General features: G+C 27.2%; 1 protein-coding gene across 7 annotated transcripts; it reads right to left on the reverse strand.

Annotated features, from left to right (window-relative positions):
• Positions 1-7,246: 7,246 nt before the first annotated feature.
• Positions 7,247-9,899, reverse strand: LOC114189477 (ethylene-responsive transcription factor ERF110-like). 7 transcript variants are annotated; one of them, XM_028078042.1, is made up of 3 exons: positions 9,746-9,899; positions 9,045-9,187; positions 7,247-8,754 (listed from the first exon to the last, which is right to left on the reverse strand). In XM_028078042.1, the coding sequence occupies exon 3, from the start codon at positions 8,505-8,507 to the stop codon at positions 7,683-7,685; it is 825 nt and encodes a 274-aa protein (XP_027933843.1). In that variant the 5' UTR covers positions 8,508-8,754; positions 9,045-9,187; positions 9,746-9,899; the 3' UTR covers positions 7,247-7,682. The 7 variants fall into 7 exon arrangements, with proteins under 7 accessions (XP_027933843.1, XP_027933842.1, XP_027933847.1 ...); XM_028078041.1 differs by lacking the exon at positions 9,746-9,899 and adding an exon at positions 9,281-9,314; XM_028078046.1 differs by lacking the exon at positions 9,045-9,187.
• Between the last annotated feature and the right edge of the window lie 13,985 nt (positions 9,900-23,884).

Consider the following 23,884-nt stretch of genomic DNA (forward strand, 5'->3'; position numbering starts at 1 on the left):
TAAAGTTATATACCAGTAAAGGCCGCTTACCCCAAACTTAGGATATAACAGTTGAGCTTTAGAGTCAAAATGAAAGCTTGGGCCTTGACTAGGCCCATAGCCCAATAGAGACCCAGTCCATAAGCAAAGCAAAAGATGATTAATGTTCTACAAATACAGGTGGATTCCAACAATTAAAGATACGCAATTCATTAATACTATAAAATCTGATATTTTACTTTCAGAGTTTTTGTTGATTTGATTGTTGGAGTCCTTTCTGCAGGTAGCCTCCAAAATGTTCTACCCGACAAAAGGATGTGAAGACACGTCAAATAAGACTAAAGAGTACCCATCTAAGAAATTCCAAAATTAGAGTAAGATAATATTGAGCATCATAATAATCTATTAACTACATCAATAAAACGAATCATCCTTATTAACATTAATCACGATCAAATTGTCTCAATTTTTACAAACAAAAATCAAATTAAAATTAAAAAATTTGAAAAACTCAACTTAACATTTTTTTAAAAATATAAGAACCACATAAAATAATTAAATCTAGAATTTTATACCACCTCTAATTTAACAAAATTCTGTTTTGTCGTAACACATGTAGGAAAAGACCTTGGCATGTTTAGAGAAGGCCTGAAAGCACGCAGCGGGTGATGTCACATTGTACCAAAGTAAAATGAAAATAGAATAATGAAAGGAATATGAAGAAAGAAAATGATTTTGAGATACTTATATTATTCCCTCTCATTTTCTTACGTTGTTGCGATCAGAGATGTAAAAGTGATGGTGATGTTTGCCGTTTGGGTTTGGTACTTCTGACGAGACGTAAACCATAATCTCACGTAAACTCATTCTCATCACTATTATACCATTATTTTTTCTATAACCCACTATTTTAGCATTTCTTTTTCCCAATGTATTATAATAATTTCGCAATCTTCAAAGAGATAAATATTATGCACCTAGCATCTACCTATAGTACCCTCAATTTTCAATCATTTTTATTCACTAATTTACACCAACACTATTTTTGTCCTTTTTCATGTAACATAGTGGAGGTTGCTTTTCGCAATTGATGCTTCATGCTTTGGGTTCTAGCTGCTTCAACGTTTTTCATGCACTACTTACTACATTTTGCATATTTTCAGCCTTTTCAAAGTTAAACCTGGTATGGATTAATTAAAGTTTAAGTAGTTCAGTATAATTCCACATTTAAACACACCTGTAAATTAGAAACATTGTACATTGAGTTATTAATCTAATGGATGCAAAATTCATGACAATACTTGCACGTTTTGCTTACCACGAATATGAATCACTGTCAACGGAAACACTGAATCCAACAAATATGATTCATTTAATAAACTCATTTATATGGAAAAAGATTCAGTACGAGGAGCAACTATATATAGTAAATAAACGAACACATACACTAACGAGAAACAACAATTCAAATACAACAATCATAAGATAGCAAATTATGAATTAAAAATAATTTTTTCCAATTTACAAGAATATATGAAAAGTGGTTATATTTTTAATACTAATATTTTTAATCTCGAAATAAAAGTTCACATACATAAATTAGTCGATTAAAATAAAATAAAAAATACATACACGAGAAACCTAAAATCAAATAATAGTACAAAACTTATTTTTCTAACCACAAATCTCCATTTGATTATCTCAAGAATCAAATAAAGAATCATTTGTCACAAATTTGTTTGATTTATCCTGAGGAAGTGTTGATTGTTAAGTGCTGATATGATGTTAGATATGTATAAGTTATGAGAAGAAAAAAATACCCACAAATACTCACAAGACCACAAAAAGTGTTTGATAAAGAGTATCTCAATGAGAGTTTTTATACTGATTTATTAGAAACTTGTCCAATATAATACAAAATCCCATGATATAAGAAGAAAAGAACAACCTAATGTGTACCATCATAAAACATAATATTTGATAATAATAAAATAGGATAAAAAATATAATATCTCTATCAAAGCGGACATGAATATTGTAAAGGCTCAACTTGAAAGTAACAATCAGAAAAGCATAAAGATGTAAAAACTTAGTAAACATATCATCAAGTTGACTTGTAGAAAAAACATAGGAAAGGTAGGAACTTGAAAAGGCCGAGACTACGAGAAGAAAAAATACTCACAAATACCCACAAGAAATGTTTGATGAATAACATCTCAATGAAAACTTTCATATTAGTTTATTAAAAAGTCGTCCAATATATAAAATACAAAAAATCACTATATAAAAAAAAGATAATCTAATATATAATACCATAAAACAGAATATTTAATAATAATAAAATAGAATAAAAGATAGAATATCTTTGTTAATTGACCATGACATTAAAACAATATAAATGGAAGATGTTTTCATTGGAGTGAGGAAAGTCCTAGAAAAATATTACTCTCGGATTGTATTTCATTCACTTAAGCTATACACATCCATGCACACATGATATATGTGCACATAAAGTTTGGTCCTACATGGATGACTCGTAATAAGTGGTTGCATGATCCTGTTATAAAAATCCACATGTAATTTATTTGGTTCATAAAACACGTTGAACTTGAGAGTCAAATCCTCGATAAAATAATTCAGAATATCTTCTAAATATTTTTTTTGTTTTTAATTTATATCACCTATAAGCTTATAAATTAGTTTATTTTCTCTTTTTTTATTCTCTTTTAACGAAGCCTAAGTTTCTAAAGAGTATATTTCCCATAGCACCCACCACGTAATGACTTCAACTTGTATGACTAAATATTTCTAATTATTTTATGGCCATAAATTCCAATATAATTATTATAGTTTTCATAAAAAATAAATTTGAAATAAACTCACGCCGTCATTTATTTTTTTTGCAAATACAATTTGTCGCTTGCCAATGCCAGTTGCCTTCATTGAATAAAGACATCAAGTCAAAATTCAATGTCTATGAAGGGATTGAATTAATATCTCAATTATTGTCGTTGATTTTGCCGTAATAGTAGAACATAATTGCAACAAATAATACCTCTACTAATCTGGTCCAAATTTTGATTTATTCAATATTACGCTTGAAACGTATAGCAAACATACGTTATACAGAGTCCAAAGTCCGATCAAAACCAATTATATTATGACAAATTGATTATTAAACGTTGGTAAAGTCCTGCACCAACTATTGCAAATGTTCGTGACTAATATTCCTTCACACCACTATGACATGACAGAGCCCAAGGATATAAGAAAAGTAAGACAACATAACCTAAACGTAACAACAAACATTACAGGAATAAAACATGAAAAACTATCTATGTCATATACTTCTTCATACTATATTATATTCTTGCATACCACCATGATGTATGACTTTAAAACACAACATTAATCAAACTATATAAATCTTGCAAGACATGTTTCTATAGGTTTGGTGAAAATAATTTAAATTAAACAAGAATGAAAATGTTATTTAAAAAATTATAAATTAAAAAGTGAGTATTTACTTTTTTTTCTTTATAAATATTCTTCTCTTTAAATTTCTAAGACATTTTTTCGTAGAAGATTTATGTTAAGTTTTATTTTGAACTTTGACATTCCAATTAGGTTGACATTCAAAGGTTCGACAATTATAAGTCATACTGTGAAAAAAGATATTTAAAAATAGAAAAAATCATTACGGCAATATTTTATTCTAATAATATATAAAAATAAAACTTGGCTGTATCTATCTTAAATATTTTATCTCTTTTTTATTTGTGTATAGCTTCAATGGAATTAAGTATTTCTTTTGTTTGGCCCTTTAAGTTTGTGTTGTTTTTGACTTGTCCACATCGGTTCATGGCACTCTGATGATATAAAATATGAAAAAGGAATAGCGAATTCATGCCGCATACGTTAAATAACAAACAACAACTGGTTTAATTTAATGGCTTTAACTGCATACCTGTTTATTGTATTCATACTGATATCCTCTTTAATTTAATAATTATTATTTAGTAAAGATTAGAATTCAAAGTCAGTTCAACTGTTTACAGAGTGCATGTTGAACATTTTTGGTTAATTAGGGGCAAACTTTTATGTTATTAAAGTATAGTAAATTCATTATATGACTCTTTGTGTACTCTTGTCTAATGTTGGTTTATGGTTAAGTAATATTGTTTTTTTTTTCAGATTTGATTACATATTATTTTTAAATTATTATCTTATTTTAACTAAAATTTGTTTTTAACATATTGAAAACTTTATATTAAATCATCAAAGTCTGACATTTAAAACATTTGAAGACATAAAAAAGCATTTAACATTACATTAAAATCGATGATTGGACTTTATTGAAACAAACAGATTGTTTCATTTAATACAAACTTCATTTCTATCTTGTTCCTTTTTATTTTTTGGGAACAAATCTCAATTTCTATAGCATTATTTTAACTTGGAGTCGTCAACCTATGCTAACTTAGGAATGACAATCGATCAACATGAAACTTATTATCCAGAGAATTCACGTTATTACTAGCTATCTGTAAAAATATTACTAGATTTTTTTTTCCTTAGTTTTAAATTAAATAATTTAAATCAAGTATTTAAAATTTAAATCAAGTAAAAATTTAATTTTAAAATACAATTGCACATTAAATATTAATGTAAATATAGAACTAATCTTTCTAATTTAACTTTAAAAATTAATCCTTTTATAAATAACTACAATATCACATACCGTTTCACACATCCAAATAAAGATATAAATATATAAAATCAAATTTCAAACAAATTTTAAAAAATAATATTTTCTTATTAATAATTTTATTTGTATTATTTAATTTTTTTATAAGATATTCAAATAAAAATTATTAACAGTAATTACTAAATACACGTGTTGACAATAAGTAGATAATTAAAATATCTATACTCATTATTCATAAATATTTATTGAATATATCTTATATCAATTTTACTCAAAAACATGAAGAATTTTTTTTTATCTCTTTTGGTTGCGGACAACAAAAACGTTCAAAAGTAAATACATAATGTTGATTTTGACACTACATTTTACCTTGTGAGTTTCCTTATATTAGTAGAGACCTTAGATGTATCAGGGGTTTTGGACCTCTCATTCTTTCTACACAAATATAAATTACTATAAAAATGCACATATATTTATTTTTATTAACACTTTCGTCATATTTATCATTAGTTATCTTAATGATTATATCAATTTACAAAATAAAAAATTATTGATTATACTAAAATAGTTATTATTATGAATAAAAAATTATAATTGATCTCTAAACTAGTTTCTAAAATTTAGTTACCAAAGGATTGGTCACTCAACATTAACTACCAATATTTTTGCTATTAAAGGAATTAATTTCTAAATTAATATTTAATTAATTAGTGACTAATTTAATGACCAATTATAATTTTTTATCATAATAGTGACTATTTTAGTAATCAATAGTTTTTTATTTTATAAATTACTCACTACAATGACTGGTAACTTTTGATCACTATAATTCGTTGTTAATGAGAAATTTTCTTATAGTATATTATATATCACTGCAAATATTCGAACAAGCCAAACTACTAAAATTACAAAATTGAGTTTTTATAAAAATTTAATGTATTATTCTGGATAAAAAAATGGAGAAAGGTAGAAAATAAAATGTATCAAAAGTCAAATAAAGATATAGTAAGAGTATAAATGTGATTAAAAAAATATGAGTATTAGATATCTTGAGTAAATGTTCTTGCTTGTATATAGCATTGGAGTAATTCCAGGTCATGTGAATTTTATTGAATAATTGGTACTTCCTAGCTATAAAATCATTGATGAAAACATGTAAATGAATAATATGTTGAACCCTTCTTAATAATTATTTTATCAATTTGAGAATTTTGTAGTTGTCTTAAGGTTGAGAATTTTTGTAGCATATAATATATTATGGAGTAGATCTTTAATAAACAAGTGGTGATGTTGTGTTTTCTTATGAGGACCAACTAAATATTTCATTATAAACATCATGCACAAAAATTGCATTACAGACATTTTAAATACTTGTTTGTATATTTATTCTTATGAAAATGATATGTTTGGTTTTCTTTTTCCTTTTTTAAATATATAAACCATATGTTTGGATATTTACATACATAGATAAATGTGACTAATTTAAGAATTTAAACTAAATGAATTAATCTGTTTAAAGTGATAATCTAGTTGCATCAAATATAAATCTAATTAATTAAATTTGACGACAAATAGTTTAATATTAAATTTATTATCATAAATTAGTAAATCGAAACCAAGAAAATAATTACTATTCATGAAGTTCTATAATAATGTTGATATGATTCTTGTTATTATTGATTTAATGTAAGATAATTATATTACAAATATTATACACTTTTCAATAATAGAGAGTTATATGTGATTTTTTTGATAAAATTACACTCTTCAAGAGTTACAATTTTGAAAAGAAAAGACTATACATTTTCAGACATCCAAATCCAACCAATTGAATTTTTTTATCTGGTTAATTTTTATTTGGATGGTAAAAGATATTAACAAATTTATACCAATCCAAATTATTAAAAGTTGGTTAATTCGAGTTTTATGTTCTCATTTATCCAAGTCGAACTAAGTCATAAACACCCCAATGCAATATGAGAAACTGCCCATCTTGTTGATATAATGTTAGAGATCACAATGTGGTTTAACATTTAGTACGATGTAACAAAAACAATTCCATTTGAATAGTCGAGACACTTTATTTTATCACTCTGTTTCTTAGCATTGATTTTTAATATATTTTTCATAAACTGAAATTTTGTATAAAAATTTTAAAAATTGAAAAAAGTGATATTTCTTAATATTCTCACTCATAATTTTGTATCTTTAATAAACTTAAAAAATGATAAAGAAAAAATACCTACAACATATTTTATTAAAAAATATCTAAAAAAAATATCTACAACATATTTTATTTTATGATTTAAATTAACTGCGGTTGGACACGATAACCCAGCTTTCGCTTTCCGTTTTCATATGGAAAAAGGTTAGTTAAACTGGTTCTATATAGTACATGAAATTATAATAGCCAAGGAGCGTGTAACAATTGTTTGAAGTCAAATAGTGAATGAGATAAGAAAAGACAAAAACCCAACCCTGACATTGTAATTAGTTAAAACTATATTATTCTAACGGTAAATAACTTGTCTGAAAGCATAGGTGGCTGAGAACAAAAAGTTAGTTTCCTGGGAAGAGGTTTTGTAAAAGATATTGGTTTCTTCATCTTTGCGTGGATTGTTGACAAAAAATTTACATCAAATCGATCCATTGAGTTGAGAATCTGGAATAATCTCATCTTCAAACCTAAATGCTGCTTTGTCTTTATCATCTCTAAACTAAGCTTCAAAATGTTGCCTTGTACCACTCATACTTTCTATCTACCTTTATCATCACCCACCCGCATTTCAATCCCCACTTTTCAATTTTTTTTTAGCAGCAACAAATATTTTAACCCACAAAAAAATTCACTCAATTCCAATTCTTTCTTTTTGAGAACCAACTTTAGTTTAATTAAAATAAAGTAAAATAAAAACAGAAGAAAAACCTGTTCTTTCTTTCACAAAAGAAAGAGAAAAAATAGTATAAAAACAAAGGCTGTGCTGTGTACTCCACGTCAACCAGGTGGTGGAGGTGGAGGAGGATAACTACTCGTATCTGACCATGACGAAGGTGGAAACTCTGACCCGCTACCGCTGTCCCCTCCGCCGTGATGCTGTTGCCCCGGCGGCCGGAAAACTCCCATCTGCTGGCTGGAAAACAGAGGAAAGGAAGCAGAGGATGGTGCATACGCAGGCGGTAGCGGCAACAACGACGACGATGAAGAAGATTGAAGCGCTGCCATTTGCGAATCATAGAACCACTGATCGAGTCCATGGAACTCCCCTGTGCTCCGCAGAAGCTGAGAATAACCCCAATAGTCTCTAAGCAAATCAGGGGAGCTCTGAAACGGCGCCCCCTGCATCACCGTCGGAGAATAACCGGTCACCGCGGGAACATCACCGGAGCCTGCGAGTGAGGTGGCCGGAAAATCGGGAAGGTGAGGAGGTCGCACCGCGGTAACGTTTTCTGGGAAGTTGAGTTTGGCTCTGTTACCTCTGAACCTCAATGCGGCTTCATCGTAGGCTCTGGCAGCAGCCTCGGCGGTGTCGAAGGTGCCGAGCCACACTCTCGCCGCTTTTTGAGGATCGCGAATCTCCGCCGCCCATTTCCCCCACGGTCTCTGCCTCACCCCTCTGTATCTCCTCCTCCTCTCGCCGCTTTCTTCCCGTGACGCACTCTGTGACGAAGCACCCTCACCCCCACTCGCGGCAGCACCAGTGTCATCTTCACGCGCTCTTTTCTGCCCAACCGAGCCCGAGCCCGAGCCCGAGCCCAAGAGAGGAGGCCCAGGAGAAGAAGACAAACCCGGAGAAGGCGCATGCATAAAACGTGACATCATGGGAAAACCACTTGCCGGGACCCACTCCGTGTTGGTTTGGGCAGAGGAAGAGGGTGACACCACATGGGTCGGAACCGAACCTGCAGTAGTTCCTTGCACTTGCACATCCCTGGGTGTGAAAGTCTCTTCCGCCTCCTCTTCACCGCCTGGCTCCGCCGCGAAGTTTCCCGAAGCGGAACCTGAAGCTGAACCCCTCTGGTGCGCCACCGTTTACACACGTGTGATCCGATCCAGTTGATTATTCGTTCTGAGAAAGAAAGTTAAACACGTTATTATATGTATATATAAGGAAGGGTAAGAGAAATGGAAGATGATGAGAAGGTGGCTAGCCCCCACAGTAACAGTGACCCTGTTGCGCCTCTATTACTCTACCTTCCACCATGCATACACATAATTAAACACACTCCACTACCACTACCTTTTTTTTTCTCACATACAGATACATCCCCTTTCTTTCTTTTTATTCTTCTCAGATGAAAAACAACAATAATTTAATTGTGCAAAAATAAAACTCTGGCGATAAATAAAGTACTATACATGTGGTTGCTGTTGCCGCCTCTGTGATTATTTTGGCATGTGGATTCACACACACCTAAAGAGATTTTGACTGAAAATGAAAGGAGGATGCAAAATGGAACTACTCTCTGCACTTTCTGCAAATCCTTCCCATTGTCGGTTTCCTTTTTCAGATATACAGAAACAAAGAAATAGTGATCATCTTTGAGTTGAATTCTATGCCCAGTCAAATTAAGAGAGAGAATATATTTACATACTTTTATTATTTTGGGCTCCCCTACTTCAGATTAGCCCATAGTTAACTCACGGATCTGGTTCAAGATGTGCTTAAATAAGGTAAATATGTGATCAGGCTTCACTGTGGATTAGGTTGGGAATCACTGCTCAAATATGTTTATATAATATATATGTTTATCTTTTCACTGTCATCAAATTTTATGAAAAGCTATATACAAAGTATAAAAATTAGATAAATTATAATTGAAGATTTTGAGCTATAAAAAATTGACGTTATATTTGAGATAGTTGTGGCAAAGGAAAGTATTGTTAGGAATATGTGATTAATTGTATGGTCAAAACACGTTTCTGGAAGTGAGACAAGAATTCCATGCATGATTGTATAATGTTAAGTTAAAATAGAAGGAAAGAGAATAATACAGAATTTGACCTAATATCTATATAGGTAGGAATATAAAAGAGGAAGGTGAGGGTTAAATCCATACCGAATTGTTGAAGTTGAACAGAAGGGTTTTGAGAGGCAATGTATGTTGCGCATGATCCAAACAAAGACTAAGTGACATTACAAGGTTTCAGGTATTGACATTGCTTTTCATAATTAGCTACTGGTCTTGTTCTTTTGGTGTCCCTCAAGTGATTAGTTCAGACCTTTCATAAGAGAAGAAGAGGTTTTGTGTATATATAAGGAGTGCCAAGTATAAAATAGCACAGAGCACAAAATGAAATTGATTATAATTAGATGATAAAGATTATACTGGAATCAAAGTGGGATGCAGTGAATATTGTAGGGAATCAAAGACTGGCTCTTTGGAGTCATATGGATCGTTGGGGCTTCTCATAATTAACTCGTCATTCAAAAGTCTAATCCAAATACTATATAACTGTTTTAAAATGTATTTAATAATGTTAATAGATTAATTATTAATTTGTAATTTACAGACAATTTTATCTCATGAGCTCTAATATTGTTTAATTAAAATAAATTTTAAGTTTAATTTGAATTTAATTCACTTACATATTGTAATTTGATTAAATATCTAACTAATATAAGATCTCCGATAATAGTTAGAATTTCTATTGAAGAATCGTAGTTTATAGGTTAAAATATTCCGTTGGTCCTCGTTTTTGTCGCAAAATTTCAATTTGGTCTTCGTATTTTTATTAGTCTCAATTAAGTCTTCATTTTTGTAAATTAATATCAATTAGGTCATTTCCGTTAGTAGAGAACTAATACCGTTAAGTATGTGCCACGTGTCAGCTCCTCGTTTTTTCGAATTTTTTAATTTTTTTTAAAAATTTTTAATTTTTTTTTAAATATTTATGCCACGTGTCAGGTTTGTAGTGTGTCACGTGTCAATTTAATATGGTGACACGTGTCAAATTATTGTATGAATCTTAATTTGGTCCTCATTTTTGTTAATTTGATTTGATTTCAGTCCCAATTTTTTTTAAAAAAATTTAATTTTATGTGCTCCAAATTTAGAACAAATTTTATTTTTTTTTATAAATGTAATGATGATACTTTTATTACAAGTGATATTTCTATTACATATTTTTAACAATATTTAATTTATTTAAATTTATATTTTACATTAAACTTTATTTAAATTTTATTTTAAAATTATATATATATATATATATATATATATAGATTAATAAAATTATATTTGAAATATTTGTATAATATTCAATATCAACAATATTTTAGAGTTGGCTTAAAAATAACAATTTTATAAATTCAAATATAAAATTTTAAAATAATTTTATAACAAATTAAAATAAATATATTTAAAATTTTAATATTAAATACAATTAATATTATTAAAATATTTAATAAAAATATCAATTTTAATAAAAATAATCATAACATTATATAAAAGTAAAATTTGGTCTAAATTTGTAGTGTTTGAAATTGAAAATTTTTAAAAAAATTTGGGACTCAAATCAAATCAAATCAAATTAATAAATATGAGGACCAAATTGAGATTCATACAATAATTTGACACGTGTCACCATATTAGATTGACATACTACATACGTGACACGTGGCATAAAAAATTTAAAAAAATTTAAAATTTAAAAAAAGAATTTAGAAATTCAAAAAAACGAGGAACTGACACGTGACACCGGTGTTAGTTCTCTACTCACGGAAAAGACCTAATTGATACTAATTTACAAAAATGAGGACCTAATTGAGACTAATAAAAATACGAGGACCAAATTGAGATTTTGCAACAAAAACAAGGACCGACAAAATATTTTAACCTTGTTTGTACAAGCAAACTACAAATAAAGTTGTAAAATCATTAGAAATTAATAAGTTAAAATGAGATTAATTCCACTTGAATAAATTAAAACTAAGTTAGATTTTTTCACCAAAAAAATAAAATTTGTCCGTATTTTTATATTTTGCGGAGAAATAGTGGGATTTATTCATTATAAAACTGAGTTCAAATTAAAATCGTATATTAAATATGTATTACTCGTCAATAATAATGCATCTATATTAATGCATCTTTAATATTGTTACATTAAAGATGAAATTTTAACTCAATATAATAATGCATCTATATTATCATATTTATATTCACTTTAGTTTCTGGTAATTATGTTTTAAAATATTAAAATAAGTGTTTGATTTTTTTCTTTATTTTTTTCTTTATTTTGTTAATGTGATTATTTAACGAAAGTAACAATTGAGTCCATGTACATTTTACGAATTGCGAGAAAATAATTCAAATAAGATGACATATTTTACTTACATAAAAAAAATCTGCTAATTATATTTATTTGTATAAAAACAGTGAACTCGTACTTGAATAATTGAAAATATTTTTACATTTTTTTTTACCTTAGATTAAATATATATTTATCAAAACTATTTTTCCAAAATGAAACAGTAATTTAAATGATAAAATAATAAAATTATTTACCGTCATAATGGATGTATTCAAAGCAGTATCATGGTAAACAACGATAAATTCTTACGGCAGTGTATTATTTATTTATTATCTTTGATTTGATTATTTATTAAATACCTTAATGGAAAAATTGTTTATCGTGCATTTGGATAAAAAACATAAATATTTTTAAACATGAACTAAAATACCTCAAATTAAAATGTTTTCAATTGAAAATATTTAGGCTATAATTTGGAAGTGGCAAAAGTATAAATTAATGACACAAATTATATATGTTGTTTATTTTAAGAATGTAGAATGCCATCTAATTATATAGAAAATGATAATTAAATTATAGAGAAATATCACTTGAGCAATATTCTTAGGTAGGAGAGACAACTAATACAACATTATTATTGCTCTATTATCCGTATTATCTTTATATCGCTTGAACAACCAAAGCGTTACATGAGTAATATATATAATACAAATATCAACAATTAAAAATTGTGTTTCAACATATTTATGAACCAAAACTCTCAAATCATTTCATTTTCATATTAATTCAAATCCACAATTTAAACGGTCCAAATAATATAAAGTTACGAGAATAAAATCAAGATTTCATATTCAAGATCAATTTTTATATTTTAACAACAAAATTGAACAATAACTCCTTAATCGTGTTCGATTACTAAAAATGTAAACAGAATAATTTTTTTATCAACAAAAAAAATTAAGAACAAAATCGAAAAAGGCAAGACAATCGATAAGAGATTAATTTTCTATAAATTCAAAGATGGAATATCATCTTTCATTAATTTTAAAATTGATTCATTTCTCAGGAGAAATTCCCTACATGAAAAAATCGCTAATTATTGAATTATGTTATAATCTGATAACTTTTTTAACTATAATTCAATTATCAAAATCCAAATTTTATTACAATTGACTCATTAATTGAAGCGATTCAATACATATTAATCAATTAAAAACTTAATAAAAAAATATTAATCACTTGAATTCAAGCTTTCATAATAAAATGTATGAACAACTATCAACATCGGTGAAAGATATAATGGTTGATTAAAGCAAAGACTTTTGGCCTGGAGAGTACATTCATTATTTTAACTTAATATATATAATAATAAGTTAAATATGTTTTTGTTCCTCAAGTTTCAGTTAAATTTAAAATTGGTCTCTCTTCGTAACTTTTAACCAATTTAATCATTCATCTTTAGAAATGTATGGATTTAGTCCTTTTAACCAGATTTTGTTAAGTTTATCATACGTTTCAAGCGCATTTCATAATAGTATTTGAATTGTTTACATGGTTTGACCCATTTTCACTTAAATGTTAACTCAAATATTATTATAAAACGCGTTTGAAATTTCAAATAAACTTAACAAAATTTGATTAAAATGACTAAATTTACACATTTCTAAATATGAAGGATTAAATTCGTCAAAAGTTTCATAAAAGACTAATTCTAAATTTCACTAAAACTTGAAGGACAAAAAATATATTTAACCCTATAATAATTACTCAAATAACCAATAATAATAAATTAAGTTAAAAGTACCATCACCTAATTGATGTATGAAGAATAATGAAAAACAATTGGGCAGGCAGCATGTATGTATATATGATGCTTCTCTAACTTTATTTTCGAAACAGTTTTAATAATTTAAAATTCTTAAAAAATTGAAACAGTGTTTTAAATATATGTCAAGTTATTAGGTTCCATAATAATTTATTTAAAAAATTTGTATCCATAATTTATTATGATAAACTTTTATCTAATTTCAAATGTAGAAAGAAAATTGTAATATATCCAAAAAAAAGTTATTCGTATTATAATTAAGTTATTTATTTTACAGAAGAAAAGTTTTTTTTTTTAATCTGAACCATAGATACAGATAGTTTTATTCAATTGAATTTATCGTCAAATTCAACTTAAAACTTAAAAATATAATTTTTATTATTATAAAGCATAATATGTGTTTAATTTACACATTTTTGTCGTATCTCAATTAATTTTAACTTTGACGCATGAAAAAGTATAATTTTAATTAATCTAATTTTTATATATTTTTAAAAATAATTAAAAAATAATATTTTTAATTATACGATTAAGAAAACTTTTATATTGTTAACATATTCCAAATAATTAAATCTCGGATTAATTATGATAAAAAAAAAGGGTTGAATTTAACCTAAAATAAATAAATTCATAAATAATAGATGATACAAAGTTAAAAAAAAAAAAAACTTTTTGTGAAAGCAATATATGGAAATTGAAACCTAACCCTTGAAACATTTCAAAATATGAGGAGTCATGAACCCGTTTGACAGACAAGTAGCCAAACTATGTTTTCCACTATAAAGGGTGCAAAGTGGCTGGTATAACCACCCAAACACTTACATATTTATAGTGGTGCCTCTCACTAATTCTCCTCGTTAAAATATTATTAAACAATTTTAAAATAAACATATTTTTACTTTTAATTTACTTATTAAGATTTCTGAATATTATATTGCCAAAAGGCACCGACCGGTGGTCGACACGTGCAGAGTGAGGCTTCTTCCATCGTTTTCATGGGCACAGACCATGCTGCAGATGCAATTCAATTGCAATCTGTATCGTTCATTAATCATTCACCATTGTTAGCTTTCGATCCGTTTTAGGCACGTGTTTTTTTTGTTGTCTTCTACTTTCAGAGACACCAAAAGCATAATTCAAACTTTTCGATTTTTACAATTTCAGTTTAGGAAAGTTCTTTGAACTTGACCAAATAAACTGGATTGCCCAACTTTTATTTTATAAAAAAAATTCAGAAAATAGAATGAAATAAATTTTATATATCAATTAACATGTAGAAAAAGTTTCTCAAAAACTTTTAAAATATTGAAAGTTTTATTTTACATAAATTATTTTTTAACTTGTAAAAAAAGTTAATTTCACTTCTTTTATATATATATATATATAGAGAGAGAGATAAATTCGTTTGACATATCCCTACTTTATTATTCGCACTGCATTATAGAAACTTTAGGTAGTTAAATAATCTAATTATAACACTAGTGCATGAATGGTCTAGGTCGAAGAGTACATCTGAATTATAATGCTTTTAGAAATAACAAATTGATTGATCAAGAAAATGTTTGGTATTATTCGTGCATGTTTGGCAATCTAGATTATAGGATTTGGTTTTTTGTTATGATTTTAAGGCATAAATTAGCTTTTTTGACGGTTTTTTTTATCGATAATAAATATTGAATAAATAAAAAAATAGTATTAGGATTACTTCAACCTTTTTGCAAAATAACATATATATATATATGTCACAATAGTATAAATAAATTACTAGAGTTCATAAAATTCCTATAACTCTTACAAAAAAATTATCATGTTTAATACATCTTTTATCATTATCATTGGTGATGCACTTGTAAATGATTTTAGAATTGATCTTCATAGTATTGCTCATATAATCTTTTTGTGATTATCATTATGATTTCTAAGATCAAATTCATGATTTGTCATTCCTATATATCTCACACAACCACCAAAAACAAAATAAAATAGGGTGATAAGTTTCTACCTCACACTAAAACTAAACCTGATATAAAATTAATTTTGGATACTTGCAATGCATGATTTCAGGCATTTGACAATAACTAAGTTTAAAACTTATAATTAAAAGTTAATAAACTTCTTGTTTTATTTGACATTTTAGTAAAAAAAAGAAAATTTAATTGCCATTTTACATATAATCAAACTATTAAATAATTTTTTTTCTTAAGTAAAGAGATGATAGATGGTGTAATATACAAAACAATATATATATATATATATATATATATATATATATATATATATATATATATATATATATCATTAGTTATATTCAGTTTGAGATATTTACATATTGTGAAACATTTACTATGTATTTTGTAACATGTATCAAACGATTTTTTTATCCCAACGTGTTTTTAATATTTTAGTTTGATGCTCTTTTGAGATAATTTATTAGAAAAATAAAACATCAATAAAATATAAGTGATAGATATTACATTCAAATTAAAATTTTAAATCCACAAGTTTATAGTCTTATTTCTTATATATTACTTAACTCTTTTATTCTAGAGTAACATAAGACTTTGATTCAGATTTTCAACAAAAGTCACTATTAAATTAAAATTTTTTAATATCTTTCTTCAAGGGAGAAAAAAAAGAAATGCAGCTTGTATGAGTACTACAAGATCATTTTGAATTATCTTTCAAATAATATTTTTCTAGGTATTTTAATTTGTAATGGAATAATTGAATGTCTTTTTCAAAACAGTTTTAATATATTTATTATAAGCTTGTACCGTACAAAAGATTCTTGCTAATTTATTTATTTTTAAGTAGCCCACTACTTATTAAAAAATGGCATATTTTTTTTTTTTTTGGTGTAAATTGAGATCTCCCAAGCAATTCACTATTAAGTTAATTTTAGTGGATTATAAAGTAATGTAGTTAAACGCCAATTAATTTTTAAAACACATGAATTGATATTTCTATAAACTTCATCTAATGCGAAATTTTAAACATAAAATTGTTTGATATAAAATAAGTCGTCCTTATATAGTTTTAAAAAGATGATGAAAGTATTTTACAAATTTTGACATCTAATATTAATTTAAAATGTAACGATATTCCAATTCACTGTACCACTAGAATCCCTTTGAAATGCCATCATCCTATTAGCACATATATAATATAACAACTTAATTAGTTTACTTTTTTGTTGAGGAAAAGTATTATCTTGTTATACACAACACAACATATTATTGTCAATTGGCCAAAATCACCAATTTCATCAATTGGCTATTTTTTATTTTTTATTTTTGACTTAGACACTTCTGCTATTACAACACTGGAATCTTCATGACAATTGAAAGAGTTAACATTTAACTCACTAATCACTATACATAAACTTTCATTTCTAATAATTTGACCGTATTTCGTTGATTAATTGCGTTTTTGTTTGCGTCACGGAATGAAAGACTTCCTGAATTTTCCTCTTTTGCTCCATCAGCGATTGAATATTCTTTTCTTCGGCCAAACCAACACGATATGTATAGTTAATGTGATAAGAGAAAAATTATATCAATTTGCAGTACACATAATTGTGTGTAAGGTTTATAGTGTTGTTCAATTACAAATTGAATTATTTTAATTATTTTTAAAGCTATACTAATAATAATTCAGATAAGTTAAAAATGTAATATTCTTACAAGTATACTTGTATTATTTAAATCATAAATTGACATAGGGTAAGAAGAAGGTTTCACTAAAAAAAAGACGTATACCTAAAAACACTATTATTTCCTATAGGTATAACTAAAAATACTTTTACCTATAAATATTTCGTAAAATCTATGACAAAAATAAACCGTTCCTGTAAGAAATGTAAAACATAATCACGTGTTAAAACTTTATGTGTATGAAATATCTATATAAAAAATATATTGATCTGATTTAAATTTTAAAAATATTGATATTTTTAAAATTTAGAATTTTTATGGGGAGGACCTAACGTCCTTTTTCCAGCTCTATCCCTAACTGACCTCACCAGACCTAGCCACAACCATAACAAATTGTCTTCAACGCTCCTTGCTTCGTCCGATACGGTGGTGATGATGCTCTTTTTGCCGGAATCGCCGACAAGCTTGGCTCCCATTTGCGAAATCGAGTATAGTTTTCTTTATCTGTTTCGTCGCTTTGTTTGCTATATTTGTCTTCGATTATGTACTCATGCAGGTAAAAGAGATTTCACTTTAAAATGTGATTTTAGTACTGTTATTATGCTATTCGCTTACCTTCTTGAGCTTCCTGGAACTGGTTCTACGTAAAACAATACATAAGTAAAAATGTAAATGTGTGATTCAGCCTAAGAAGCTAATAAATTTTTGCAATTTTGTTAATTTTCTAATTCTGTGAGTTTGATATTTTTGTTAATGGGGCTTGTTGTCTCTCTCGCATGCCTTTTGTGTGTATGGAAATTCCTCTTGTGTGGGTGGTGGTTCGGTTTTAGTCTATCATTCTGTGGCCTTCTACATGATATCTCTCTCGTGCTTTGGGAAGTGGTTTCGAATTTGAACCACTTTGGATAGTAATCAGCTTTTAATTTAAACGAAATGTTGTAAACTTGATTTGTTGAACAAAAATTTCATGTTAAAAGTTGGATTGTTTACTTTCTATTCCATAGACAATAATGAAGTCGTGTAGGGGTAAAAGTTTGCACTCGTCATTTTTTGACTACTATATATGATCATTTCATGTTCTCTGAAAGATTGAATACATATGCTGGGTTTGGCCCTTTTTTCTTGGGGCCATCTAACCTACAAGATGTCGTTAAATGTCAATGAAATAAATTTTGAACTTAGAAGGAGCTCTAGAATTCCAAGTTGGCATATAGAAAGGATGCATTAACCTTGTAGGAGAATGTTTGAGACACTGAAAGTAATATTAGAAAGAAGAAGCAGTAAACCCCGCGTTCCATGTTCCCATTCCAAAATTAGACAAAAGAAAAGGTGCATAGTCAAGTAAGAAAAAAAGAAACTGAAGTTTATTAGCTTAATTATCGTTTATATTTTGGAGAAGTATTTAAACAATTATAAGAAATTGAAATATGCTTTATTTAAATTACTTGATCAAATATTTGTGAAACAATCAAAGTGGAAACATCAGAACCACTAAAGATAGTAACTGTAATTTGTAATTTTCTGATTTTAATTAGATATCGTAGATGATTCATCAACTGATTTCATCATATTGGACATTTTGTCATTCTTCTGCTATTGTAATGTCTTCTTGTGCTAGAATGATAATACACGCTTTCAACAACTAAGAACATATAAGAAGAATTATCTAGAGTTGTCAATTCGAACCATGGCTCATGCACTAATTTTGATCCATCCTTGAATAAGCTCTTTTTTAAAGGATCCTAAATCTGAGGGGCCAAAAAAGTCACGGCATCCAAAATTTCTTTTAAATTTGGTTAAGGCAATAGTCATGGGTTTGGTTCAGTTTGGGTCAAAGGTTGAGTTAAAGGATCAAAGGTTGAGATATAGAACAATCTAAAGAAAGGTCGCAAGAGAGAATTTCAGAACTAAAATTTAAGATGGATTGACACAGCTTAAAAGTCAAGATAGATCAGACTAAGATAAATGTTTGTACGATTATATCCAAAGGTTGAAAAGAGTGACCAGGATCAAAAGTTAAGACAAGCCAACAAAGATAGAAGGTCGAAATGGACCGGTTCAAAACAAAGGTTAAGACAACCTAACCTAAATCGAAGATCGAGACAAATTAGATTAGACTGAAAGTCAAAAAAAAATCAACCCATACCAAATGTCAAAATAAATCTAACAAAACTTAATATTGAAACAAACTAATTGAACTAAATTGACATACAAAATAAAAAATATATATAATTGTTCATACAACATAATTTCAACACAAATTATATTTAATTATTATATATACATACATATATATATATATATATATATATATATATATATATATATATATATATATATATTTTTTCTGTACGGTTCTATTTTTGTTAAATTATTTTTAATTAAAATAATTATTTCATTAATATTTTTAAGTGATAATTTTTTTTTAACTCAACTAATTTATCGATTTGATAATATTTTCAAACTTAACGATTTTTAATAATAAAACTATCAAATAAAATACATTAAAATTATTTGCACTATAATATCAATAATAATAATTTTATTATATTTTTCCTGATATTTCCAATATATATATATATATAAAAGCATAATAAAAATTACGAATATAGAAACACCTGTATGTTGTTTCCCTGTGAAAATTGTTGGTAGAATCTTCAATAAACAATTTTCTCATAAATTTATATTTGTTTACAAGGTTATATTTGAACAAATTTTCAAAATTGACCGAAACAAAAATTGATTGAAATAGGGTGGCATGTACAATTTACTGAAAACAAAACATTAAATATCCCTGAAAGTAAGAGGTGGTCGTGGGTCTCCACAACCGAAAACAATGAGAATAGCATTAAATAATGAAATAAACAAAAACTTTAAAGTTCAAATTGAACACTTCACCATCATGAATTCACATCAAAAAGCCGAACAATAAGGAGGAGTCTTGCAAGTTTCTGGTTTTCAATTTCTTCACGTTTAATCAAACTTGTCACACATTTTTTATTCAGTTATTCTATTTCATCACAATCACTTCTTAGAATAAAAAAACAAACAAACATGAGAACGACATCTTGTGACAGATAATCATAATCAGCAAAGTCTCTGTTTTTTTTTTCATGAATGAATTATCTTGTTGAAATGCAGAAGCTTGATTGCTTAATATGGATTTATATATAAATAACATATTATGAGTCACTTTAAAAACTGCCCCCAAAATAAACTGATAAAAAATATAATTAATTAACAAATCCAATGATTGATTTATAGATAGCTTTATCTCCCTTTTTCTTTTTCTTTTATGTAAAGTAACATACTTATAGAATTGAGTTACTTACAAATTATATCTGACATTTTCAAATAAAAACAAATTTTATCAGATTGTGTATGTTTTTTGTTTTTTTGTCAGCACCACCAACTCTTAAACGTGAAAACATGTAGTGAAAAAACATAAAAACAAATTAAGCTTCCAAATAAAAGTTCCTTAGGCTCTCTCAATAGAAACAAATACACACTAAATAACAAATGGACTTTTCTTTTCATATTATCAAACTACTTTCTCCTTTCTAAATTGATGCTAACTATAATATGTGGTTAATATGAATCCTCCTTTCTAAATTGACGTTGATTAATATATGGTTAATTTTAGTGAAACTAAGTTTCAATATTTCGTATAAAGTTACCATCTAAATTACTGATAAAAATTTATTATAAATAACTGTGACTTGTTAAATTTTCTTTAAAATAATTTAGTAACCTGATTGGATACTTCATAATAATAAGATGGTGATCTCCAAACAGAATTGATTGCCGTAGTAATATAAAATAATCATATAATAATTTGTGAATTTTTGATAAAAATTAAAACTTTTATTTCAATTTTGTCTCGTAATAAATATTCTTGTGTTAAAATACTTAGTATTATTATATATAAATTAAGAAGAAAATACAAATATTTCAATCCTCTCCAATCAAATATCAAGAAGATTCTACACCAATAAAATACTAAAGAAATTCTGCACTAATGTGTTTGACGAATAAAAAAACTCAAAACATCAATGTGTTTGACATTCATCTCTACTTAATTTAAAATCAAACTTACACTTAAAATGTGAAAGAGACTTGAAGAACATTCCATGTCTGGAACTGAAAGGAAGAAAACTTATGAGGTAAATGGTATTGGTATCAAAGTTTGATTTGACTTTGGCAACTAGGAAAATCCAAGTGGCAGCAACATGCATCACACAATATCCTATAGTCGGTGCTCACTCCACAAAAATGAGCAATTCTACATCTTTCTATCTTTATTATTTAAAAATCAAAATTTCCAACTACTTCAGTCAACATTTTCGAAAGGAGAAAAAAAAAAGAAAACAGGAGAAGAACCAATCCAAAGGAAAAACGGAAATTGGAAGATAGATATAGCTGGGAACTACAAGGCACCAATTAAGTTTAACTTGCTTGTTGATACATAATTACAAGAATTCAATATTTTTTTAATTTTTTAATTTTTTGTGAAAATTGAAATTATTTTTTTTTTACAATTTTAACTAAATTTTGTATTCAATATTAAAAGTGTGTAAATTTAATCTTTTTAACCAAAATTTATTAAAATATTTCATAATATCATTTGATTTGTTTATTTTGTATGATACATTTCTATTTTAACATTTGACACCTTTGTTAATTTGACTTCTATAAATTTTAAAAATATTTTTCATTATATGCATATGTTTTTTATGGGAAATTGAATAAATAAAAAAGTAGTTGGGATATGCCAACCATCTTACAAAAAATATATATACATGTCATAATAGCATAAATCACTCCTAACTTTATACTTTATAAAACTCTCTATAGCTCTTACAAAATATTTTCATGTTTGATTAATCGATAATGCATTTATAAATGATTTTAGAGTTTTTTTTCATAGTTTTGCTAATATAATCATTTTTGTGGTTGTTATTGTGATTTTTGAGGAGATGATTGGAATAAAGATGTTAAAAAGGGAATGGTTAAAAAGATATGTTGCCACAGATATATCCATAAAATGAAATCACGAAGAAAAATCAAGAAAAAAACAACAACAGAAAAATCAATCAAAATCAATATTCATTAAGAACTAAGTCTCAAAACCCATAATTAAGAAAACTACTCAAAAATACTCATGAATAAGACTCAAAAAGATATAAAAGCAAATAGATATGTCAAAATGGAAAAAAGAGATTGTTAATTAGTTTTTAATCATCTTAAACTTAAAATAATTAACCATCACAAAAATGTTTATTTAAAGTTTACGAACTCAGTCACATTAGACTCACTAAGATAAAATAAAATAATGAAATCTTATTGACGAAATCCACATCAAATACATAAATAATATTCTCACATTCACAAATTATGATATCATTGTATATAAAAAAGACCTTGCCCACATACAAAAGAATAAAAAGATTATATTCTCAATAAAAAAAAAGTAAAAACAAATAAAAACATGCCATTGGATGGTATAAATTATATAATAAACAATTCATCTTAAATATAATAATAATATATAAAGAATTATGAAAGACAAATTAGCCTTAATCTGCTGTGTGATGTAGCTTATGTCAAAAGCAACCAAACCTACCAAAGTAATGTGACAACAACTAGAGGAATACAAAATTTTCAAGCTTCACTTTAATCAACGAATAGAGTACTTATCAATCTTACAATGTGAGCATTACGTGCAATCAAAACAGAACCAGACACGTACATAAAGGACAATTAAAGAAAGCATAAACAAACTAAAATGACTTGAGATACTATCATCTCAGGGGTGCTACTTTGTCTTTGATAAAGACATTATTAGTTTATCAACATTCTCACAAGAGTCTCACTTTAAACAACATGAACAACTATTTATATAATGCTTAAGTTTGAAGACTCTTACCAAATAAACCAGTTTTTAGGGTCAAGCTTTTTTCTTATGTCTAACTTCTAATAATTGATGTTTTCCTCTACGTAAAGATACAAATTAAATATTGATATATGAGTAAACTTGTCTTTGTTGGAAAATTTAAAGAGTATATAAAACGAGTGTAGATTTCAATTTATAAACCAGTTTTTTAAGGTTAAGTGAGGTTTAAAATGTAGTGCTTTTTTTATAGACACAAGAAAACAGCTGCTGAACTATGCCTAAATATACGATGTTATGCAATGGAGAAAAATCCAAACAAAATTTTTTAAAAATAGCCACTGACTGTTGCATTGAAAATAACAATAGTACAAATGAACTCAGGTTGAAATATCATGTTGAAAGTAGTGATACCATAGTCACACCACCATCTTTAATTCTGGATAACAAAATACAACATTCCCTGTAGAGAATGTGACTTCATATCATACTCAAATCTCCATCATAAATTACCTCAGCTGTATATTTTATTTCTTTAGACTCTAAGGTCCCTTTTGGAGCTTAAGCTTGGCTTAAT

Source organism: Vigna unguiculata, chromosome 7, assembly GCF_004118075.2.
Source record: "Vigna unguiculata cultivar IT97K-499-35 chromosome 7, ASM411807v1, whole genome shotgun sequence".
Lineage (NCBI taxonomy): Eukaryota > Viridiplantae > Streptophyta > Magnoliopsida > Fabales > Fabaceae > Vigna > Vigna unguiculata.

Excerpts from the sequence above, each read along its gene's own strand:
- LOC114189477 (XM_028078046.1), bottom strand. The coding sequence starts at position 8,507 with ATGATGTCACGTTTTATGCATGCGCCTTCTCCGGGTTTGTCTTCTTCT.